Source organism: Helicoverpa zea, chromosome 8 (genome assembly GCF_022581195.2).
Source record: "Helicoverpa zea isolate HzStark_Cry1AcR chromosome 8, ilHelZeax1.1, whole genome shotgun sequence".
NCBI lineage: Eukaryota > Metazoa > Arthropoda > Insecta > Lepidoptera > Noctuidae > Helicoverpa > Helicoverpa zea.
In genome coordinates, this window is record NC_061459.1 from 5,780,380 (window position 1) to 5,790,146 (window position 9,767).

Below are 9,767 nucleotides of genomic sequence, written 5' to 3' on the forward strand. Positions count from 1 at the left end.
ATAAATCTCAGTTTCCTACCGAATGTACAAAATAGACCAAACGAGTCTAACACTATACTTAGTTCCCGTAAAGAGGTTTTCCAAGTATCGGAGGTCATTGATTCCACAGGCAACAATTTATAGTAAACTAAAGCTCTACTATTTGACAACATTCGCTAAAGGTTAATTGATCGTGTTATATTTCAGTAAACAAATCTGTTTCAGATCCAATAATGGATATTGTGTATTTGTGTACCCTACGTTTCAAAGCGTCAATATCAAAGACGGTCCGTACGAACAAACAATTAAGTGTATATTTTTATTAATGGTCGCGCGGGGTGTCCCCGGCACGGCGCGCGCCTCCTATTATCCGCCAGACGCCCGCTAAGATACAGCCCCCTCACCCCTCTCCTAGCCTTCGTATTATGCATTCTCCGTGGCGCCAAAATTTCTTATTCATTCGAATATATTCAAAAATATCCCATAGTAGTAGCTCCATTTTCAATGACGAAAAAATTCGAGACGAGCGGCAATAGCTTCCAAGGGAGAAAATCGTATTTCGATCGAAAAGAGGGGCAAATCTTTTATGTAATATGAGATTGTCATCGCGATTATTACAGGCAAATAGAATACGCCGGATCAGTAAGTAGGTTATCTTCTTGCTTCCTTTGGCCGGAATCACTTTATTGGATGTTGTCGGGTACTCACTTTATTTTTGCGATTGTCACCTCTAAGTAACTAGAAAGAAATGTTGTCGCCGTAAAATGGGCATGATTTGAATTCCACACGAGGAAACCATTTTCAGCAGTTGGGGGAAAATGCGCTTCGGTAATCATTTGGATAATTTACTACATTTATGGTGAATTCACTTATCATTGTGCTACGTGAAATTAAATACAAAAGCAAGAAATCAGTGAATAAAAACATAGATAACAAATAAACTAAGTTTTATCTATTTTTCAAGAGCAGTTAAATAGGCGAATAAACTAGTGCGCTTCTTTTTTCCTTTTACGCGAATCAAAACTTTTATCGTTCGTGGAGTGACATCAATTTGTGAGAAAATGCTTTTCCGTCGCCGGTGACTCGAATTACTCCCAAACAAATGCCTGTCGCGGGGTTGTTATCTTGTAAGTTTGTGCCATGGATGGAAGAAAAGTTTTCACTACTGGATGATTTTGTAAAATCGTTCCGCTGTTAGAATTTTCCGATATAGTGAGATTGACTATAGAAGCGGAACTCGTAACTAGTAATGTGAAATACATATTTGCAAGTCTTTATGCATCGAAGCTTTAATTGCGACGTGTTGAAGGCGACAGTCGCGCGCTGTCGCTGCGCTAAGGCACCGTGCACGGGCGCAGATGTGCAGAAAAATCACAGATTATTAGCTGGCTCATACGGAAGCGGCGGCAACGACATATTCATATTTAAATGTCACGTTGCGACTGCAGCCCGGGAGAGTTAACTCATGTGTGCGCGACGACGCGGTTTTCTTAACTAGGATAAAATGTGTCGTGCTAAAGAATTACATCGTTGTTTTTGTACGGCTTCTCCGCGCACGTCGCCTGCACGTGAAATTAATTTTATCTTTCATATGAAACAACATTTTGAAACGTTGAAAAGACCAACGTATTTTAGAAGATTAAGAGTTGAAATCACGTGGAAAATTATGACTTCACTTGTAACTTTTTATTTCTTGTTTTGATTAGGTTTCGCAGTACTTGGCTTTTGAAAAGTTATTCAGAGAAAACTAAAAAATCATCTGCTCTTTGAAGCATTTTCCTGGATGTACTAGTAATGTTGACCTGGAGCGGTAAACAGGGGCGATGTTTCTGGAAAGTAATATAGCAAAGAAGCCTTATAAAGAGTAAATTGAATAAAAAATATTCGCTGTAAAATAAAAAATAGCTGCGCGCAAGTTATTTAGTATATAGGCGTCAAAATGTAAATTTTACTTTCCAGAGAAAAGTTGTGTTCGCCAACCTAATTTGGCGCAAGGGGAAAGCTTTCCTGTGTGATGGTATACAACCTCAGCTAACACAATGATTATACAAGGTAAGTCTTGCATCTTTCTTGGGACAATATTATAAAATGATATCTACATTGCATCATGTTAAGTAGGTATTAAGTTTTGTAAATGTTAAAATTTTGTTAGAGTTAGAAATAAGTATATGTAGAAATAACTACGCTATTGTATTGGGTGGCACCTGTAAAAATAGTGTATGTTTGGTGGAAATAAATAAATAAATAAATGTTATTATGTTGTATTAAGGTCACTCAATATACATAAGTACCCATGCAAAGATTATTTCCTCGGAAAAGACTCAAAATCTTGTTTAAAGACATAAATACCAAACCAAAATATTATTCATTCACTAAACAGTGGCTTAAATCGAAAACAAACAATAATTATAGAAGTTTTACAATAGACTTCAGAATTCTCAACCACAATGAAAATAATAGCTAACAGAGTGCTTTGCCGATAGACAATCAAAACGAGTTACAGAATTACAAAGAATAGAGGGATCCTCTCTTAAATTTTCCGAAGTACAATACAAAGGGATAAAAATGTTGGTTGCAATTTTGCGGAGAGTCAGAGACTCAATCCGGCGCCGCTCCGGGGAGCTAAACCGAATTTATGGTTTGAAAATTAAACTTAAATTGGATATTGTCGGACTATTTTTAAGCATTTGCATTTAGTTATTCATTAAGCTTGTATTAATTTGTTAGAGCTTGATTGCTATTTAAGTTGACGCGATTTCGGTTGTACGAAATATGATTATAAATAATTTGGGATTAAGCTACGTAAGAGTTGTAGTATTTTGCTAAAGTATAATGCGAAAGTTCAAGATTTACTCTTGGTATTTACTAAATGTGGCATACTAAAGTGCTTTTAAATTTTGCCACGTACGCAGGTTCTTTGCCAATTCCTATACGTTTCCTGCGTCATATAAATGCATGGAAGCTTCGGGGAATGTTATCAAAGTAGTATTGATAAAGTAGTTTTTCATTGAATTTGTAATAAGTATACCTATGTGCGTGTGTGCTTGGCCTAATTGTGGTAGGTCCTTGCAGGTACACCACTCCTGTGTTTGTGGCACTATGCTTTGACAACCTTTGTGGCTTTACTAGTTACTGGCCATATTCATGTACAGATACTCCTATTAACTTATATATATACCCAGGCAAAATCCATATACTCTATAGACCAAGTTAAATAAAAGTGCCTTATAATAGTGGAAAAAATATTTCGAAAAATATGAAATAGACTTTTTGCAGCCAAAATGGAAGGCACATTTTTTTACAATAATCAGAAGTTTACGCAAATCTTGTTACCAAAGAGTCTTCTTAAGCGTGTAGTTCAACAACTGTGTAAATTTTAGAAAAAGTGAGGGAGAAGAAGAAGGAAAACTGTTGAGATTACTTTTGTACAGCGTGTTGACATAGCAAGCTTTTATCACCCTTTTTATGGGGGAGAAATCCCTGACACATATTTAAATAGGCAAACAATACCGCGGCGAACCAACAGAAATAGACTTTGAAAAGTGTTATTTTATCTAAAGAAAAATATATCGTTTGTCGTCTTAAATTTCTCTTTCTATTTTTATCATTTTATTTATTTTAGGGTCTGTTTCAGAATGTATGGATAAAGTTCCAAATAACTATGTTACACATAAATTATTCGGATGATAAAAGTTCCGAATAAGAAACATTGCGTTTCACAAACATAATTTATCTAACACATAACTATCTGAAACTTATATGTAAGTGCGGTGGCAACACCATATACAAACGTTTCGTTTCTTGATGTCATTTCATTAAGTACAAAAAAAAGTAAAAGAAACTACTTATAAACATATTTCAAATTATACAAGAAACATTGATTTACTTTAATATTTTTATAAAATTAGTTATTATCCACATAACGGTTATAAAAACTTACACAAACGATTTTATGGCAAATGAAAATTGCTGGTAACGAAACGCGTTTGACAGTGACAATTACTCACAGTCACATATAAGTATTAGCAGCCGCGCGTGGTAATTTAAATTTTTTATGTTAGTCGTTGGTGTTTGTGTTTCTGTTTTTTTGCTATTCTTGCGATTTGAGTGTACCTCTTGAATACATTTATGCACAGTCATTTCTATGTATTGAAAAATGACATCAAAACGTGAACGAAGCGTTAACTTCAGCCGGGAAGAAGTTGAGCTTCTAACTTCACTCGTTGCTCAACATAAAAGCATTTTAGAAAATAAGAAAAGTGATGCAGTCACATGGAATGAAAAAGAACAGTGCTGGAAGACATTGGAGGCACTATTTAATAGCAAAAGCGGTACTAATTATCGTAGTGCCAAAACATTAAAAGCGAAATACGAAGGAATAAAAAGAAATACCAGGAAAAAGTCTGCTCTAATACGTGCCGAAACGTATCGCACGGGAGGTGGACCTAGTGCTGCTCCTCCTCTGACGCCAGTAGAAGAAAAAGTGAAAGACATGATACTGTTGTCTGTAGATGGAATCGAAAGTGAATTTGATTCTGATCATGTTGGTAAGATCATAAGTTTAAAATTGTTATTAGTTCTGTACTACTAATATGACGAGCCGATCTGTATTTTGTATGTAAGTGAATTATAATACAATTGTCATGCTCTTCTCTTTCTTATTTAATTTTATTTATGTTGCAGATCCTATACAAATAGACACAGTATGTCCTCCACCAACACCTTCCACATCCAACCAATTAACACAAAACATTGAAATGATTATTGCAGACAATAACTGTGTCCAAGTGGATACCAATATAGAGCATCACATGAGTAAGTTACTTTTTCTACAAACCAATTTAACTTAAATAGCCATATTGCCACTTGTTTTAACTAAAATGAAATATTTCTACCAACAAACTTTTCATCCATTAAACTCTTGTTAAAAACTCCATTTTCGTTTTCAGCTGAAGGTCAGTCTACACAAAATGATGACTCTGATGAGGAAGGGCATTCCAGAAGAAAGATAAGTAAGTAGTGTTCCTGTTGTGTCTCCGTGTTGTTGATAAGCACACCTTCATAACATTCTCACCTTTTCTTTTTAATTTTAGGTCAATATACTACACCCAAAAAAGTTGCCAATGATGAGAAGTGGACTAATTGGAAGCCAAAATCTCTGCGCTCCAAAAAACATCCTGCCTTATGTAAGTTCTTTTAATCGTTCTTGTTTTAGTTCATGTATTTAGATATTTTATATTGATGTGCAGTATAACAGAGTTGCAATGTAATGGTTCAACCGTCAACCTGTGGTTTGATTGGAACTCCACTATAGAAGAGACCTAGATTGTATGGGTAAATTAAATGATGTTGATACCAGCTTGTGTAATTTTTACCAATACATATTTACAATAAAGAAAATATCTTGTTTCAGCTGCTGAGAAGATGAAAAGGCCATTCGAAAGAGTAGCTGATGCAAAATTAGAGATTGCAGATTTACAGAAGAAGATTCTGGAGGAAGAATTCTTAAATAAAAGAAAGCAATGGGCCTTTGAAGAGGAAGAAAGGGAGCACAAAAGAGAAATGTGGGCGTTGGAAAAAAAATACTTTTTAAATAAATTTGAAAAATAAATCGTTTTTTATTTAACACAGAATACATTTAATAACCTACTATATTAATGGAATGCAAAATGCCTATAAATGACTATCATTATTATAGTAATGAACCAAAATAATCATTAATTAAATTACTTCGCACTGTTGCATCCCCCACATTTTCTAGACTACTTTGATTCACAACATCGTGTTCATCTGGCTCACCCACGGGGTAAATGGCTTCAAAATGGTCATCTCGCATATCTATTGCAATATTGTGCAACACTGCACATGCCACTATTACAGCCTGTACACGAGATACAGATAGCAAAATTTTTTTTGATAAAATAGGGAATCTGTTTTTCCAAACCCCATAGGTTCTTTCTACTACATTTCTGCTTCTTATTTGGGATTCATTATACAGATGTTCTGCTGGAGTCATAGGAGTTTGTAGTGGAGTAAGTAGGTATGAAGTATTTTCATATCCTCTATCACCAACAATTACACAGTTTCTAAATTCTCCATTTTGAAGTCGTTGCTTTATAAAAGAATTATTAAATATTGTTTGATCATGAGCTGCTCCTGGCCATCTAGCCACTATGTCCAAGATCCTTAACTTTGCACTCACTACAGTTTGCACATTAAAAGAAAATTGTGATTTCCTGTTTCTCCATTCTTCTGCATTGTTTCCACCTGAAAATAATGTAAACAGCATTTATAAAAACAGCTCAATTTGATCATTTGGTACATAGTTTGACAAATAATCCTTTATTTACATTACCATTCATAGTACCTATTTAATATATATTACCTGGAGATTTTATGGGTACATGGGTACAATCGATAGCACCAATAAGCCTTGGGAATTTAGCTATATTGAAAAACTCTTGCTGTATGTCTTCAGTGTTGCTTGGGAATTTGATAAACAACCCACGCAATCGTGCAATAGCTTGTGAAACCAGGTAGACAAAGCGACTGGCAGAAGCTTTGCTTACACCAGAGAAATCACCTACTACTGTAAGAAAGCTTCCCGTCGCGTAAAACCTCAATGTTAACAGTAGACGATTAATTGGCTTTATAGCCAAATTCCTGAAAAAAACATTGGAGTTAGATCAGGTATAGTTACAGTAGGTATATACAATAGCTAGACGGAGCCGAGACATTATAAGAATACAGGCTGCAGGTTAGGTATATGCTTACTTACCTTTCTGTAGGGACAGATATTGCTTTCTCAATAATTGAATACACAAACATCACAGCTTTCTTAGTGAGTCTGAAGCGCGCCCTGAAGTCCGTTTCGTCTAATGTCTCCATATAGTTTATTCTTTCCCGATACACTGGAGTCTTGCGTGGTATTGTGAGTCTATCGAAATATTCATCAAACTCATCTTCAAGAGTCTCAAAAATGTCCATTGCCATTGAAATAGGTATATAATTGTTTAAAACACAACACGAACGAAAGAAAGAAAATGTCATTCAATTTTAACTGTCAAACACACTACTTATGTGTCGGATAACTGTGCTATTTGCCACTTCAACCGACCCATAACTTATCGCTGACTTTATATGACACATAGCACTATTCGAAAGTCGTGAAACGCAAAAAATGTGTTTATCCTACAAATAAGTAACAAATAGCTTATTCGGAACTTGTGCAGAACTTATCGGTACATTGTGAAACAGACCCTTAGAGTAGTTAATTACAATCTGCGTCTCGTGTTTCCTTGTTATTTCAAAACATTTCATATTCTATTTTATAGACATTTCGAACAGTGTCAGATTCAATCGAGCATAAAACCGCCTGACTCCCTGACCCATACTCGGCTCATTGATGAGAAACGTGTCTGCGGTTTGCGAGAATGTTATCACTTCATTAAAATATAAATGCCTCGTAAATTTTGGATAACCCGAATGATTTGCGACATACAACTGGAGAATAAATCTCAGTGTACAAACGAGTAACCGGAGCCTAGAAAATGACACGCCATATTTTAAGTATCAGAGGAAAGTCGACGCGAAGGCGACATCTGGAGGAGGAGACAGGTTTTCAGCACCCCTGTTCCTCCTTCCTTCACCCCTCTTTATTGATATTACGGTCGGCGCATTAACCACTCCACGCGTTGTGTATTGGCTTTCACATGAGGGCACTACAATAAAACTAGATCGTGCGTTGAAATAAACGTGATGGAGACCCTTCACCACGCCACTATCTCTATTGTGGATTTATTTTAAAGACCAACTTCCAAGGTACACCAAAACACCTGAACTCCCACTTGTTACTCCATTGGGTTTGTATTAAAATGTATCGAATTGCATCCAATAAAACTGTAATAATATTGCTTATTGTTTCGTTTCGATAACTACCATTCAAGTGGAAATAGGAAGCAATTGGCAGAAATGCAACAAAGGAAACAGATACTTTATAGAGATACAATTTGACGGAAAATCTGAAACGGCTGTCCGTTTCAGATGTTCTTGGATTAGCGTATTGCGGGATAAGAATAATAAAAGGATTTCAAGTCGATATTCAAAGTGTGTCGTGAGAGGTCGCTCGCCGGCCGCACAGAACCAGCGAGCGCCGGACCGCAATAATGAGAGAGAGCCGCTCCATTACGGATAAGAGAGCTTATATTTCTACGGTACGGTCGCCGCGACGATTGCTCTCTGTAATTGTATCCGGTTCGTCTGCGACTTACAAATACGCAGCTCTTAGCTTCAGCTTTTCGCTACCTTTGCGAGACTTTCAATCCGGAAGCTATAATTTCGTTTAGCGATTTACCTCTCTGGGCTAGAGATACACACTCAGTCATTTTATGAATAATTGCAGTCTTTGACTTCAGTATCAATTAGTTGTAGAAGACTGCAATGTTCACTTGACTAGTGGCTTGTTAAATTAAGTGGCGGTGCAGAATAGGGCTATTTCCTTGTATTGCAAGTTGGCCGTCCACCAGGGATAAAAGTTTCCATCTAGATGGCTTCGTCTGCCCGCGCACACCACAACATCTGACAAACTTAGGAACACTTTAATTAGCATCTAGTACCTCTCTCAACGCTAAGTTATTCGTTTGATATACTTACAAGTTGAAAAGGGTTTTTTTCTTCCAAACTTAAGTTGTCAATTTTTGTAAATACTTAATGTTCGGAGTTGGAGAGGAAGTATGCGAAACATTTAGATCTTTGATTAAATAACAAAGCAGAAAGTTTGAAAGGGACCAGCTAATCAACTTGCGAGTTAAAACAAAGTAGGTATTAATGATGTTATTTTATCCTGTTGGAAGTTGATTAATTTAGGTTGCGTAAAATTGTACAGGATTTTTTTACTTCCGTATTTAAACAGGATCTCTGGTGCCACAGTTACACCTGATTTCTTTAGGTTTGTTACGTTGTTGTCCCACATTTTGTAAGTGATAAATCAATACAATCAGAATCCGATGTCAGTTTCAAATCTGAATATTGCAACATTACAAAACCTTGTAAAAATCTACTCAATAATGCTGTTAAGCGGAAAGTTAAAAAATACTTAAGTTGCGAGCAGATATTATTAAGTTGAGCGCCGACTACAAGCTATTCGGGATTTCCCTGTAAAGCCGTTCTCAATAGATGGCGTCGGGTAATAAGCTCAGCGATGGGCTATTACGAGGCTGCGAGAGAAATTCGTATCGCACGGAGCCTATGGGGTATCACTGGCGTGCAACTTTTATGGAGCAGCCGCCAGATTGAACCATGGAAGCCGGTCACAATTGAAATCGATTAGAAATAGCCGTGGACTGTCCGCAAATGACAACAATTGTTCGCGGCGCACATACTGCTATATGCTACAATTTTAGATAAAATGTGCGCTCTATTTGTGGCGCGTTACTTTTATAATGTAAACCATGGAGGGTTTTACATGACAGAAATCTTTTTTATAAGGTACTGGTTCTACTAAATCTTTGTATTGTGTCTGTGGTTTTTCAAGCGGTTAGAGGTTCTAAATCAACAATTCCCTTTTCTTCAGCAGGATAAACACGACTTGGCTAATGGTGCGTTGTTATTTCAAGGTTCCGGCTGCGAACTTGGTATTTCTTACCTGATCTACACTTCAGTATTTTTGGATAAAATCTCCGAAATCCTATTTTAAAATAAAATCTTTTTGAAGGTGCAGTCAAAACTGAAGTATTTTGATGACACGATACTTTTCCAGTTTACTATTTTGTATTGATTGAAATCTGTTT

The 9,767-nt window shown here is 36.3% G+C and overlaps 2 protein-coding genes across 3 annotated transcripts; one reads left to right on the forward strand and one right to left on the reverse strand.

Moving 5' to 3' along the window:
• Window positions 1-3,604: 3,604 nt before the first annotated feature.
• Window positions 3,605-5,590, forward strand: LOC124632564. Of its 2 annotated transcripts, none has more exons than XM_047167435.1 (5): window positions 3,605-4,526; window positions 4,663-4,794; window positions 4,929-4,991; window positions 5,073-5,165; window positions 5,393-5,590. In XM_047167435.1, the coding sequence occupies exons 1-5, from the start codon at window positions 4,136-4,138 to the stop codon at window positions 5,587-5,589; spliced, it is 876 nt and encodes a 291-aa protein (XP_047023391.1). In that variant the 5' UTR covers window positions 3,605-4,135; the 3' UTR covers window position 5,590. The 2 variants fall into 2 exon arrangements, with proteins under 2 accessions (XP_047023391.1, XP_047023392.1); XM_047167436.1 differs by having other exon boundaries at window positions 4,935-4,991.
• LOC124632563 (putative nuclease HARBI1) lies at window positions 5,574-7,242 on the reverse strand. The gene is made up of 3 exons (XM_047167433.1): window positions 6,758-7,242; window positions 6,365-6,642; window positions 5,574-6,246 (listed from the first exon to the last, which is right to left on the reverse strand). Exons 1-3 carry the CDS (start codon window positions 7,027-7,029, stop codon window positions 5,672-5,674), a joined length of 1,125 nt encoding a protein of 374 aa, XP_047023389.1. The 5' UTR covers window positions 7,030-7,242; the 3' UTR covers window positions 5,574-5,671.
• Window positions 7,243-9,767: the final 2,525 nt, after the last annotated feature.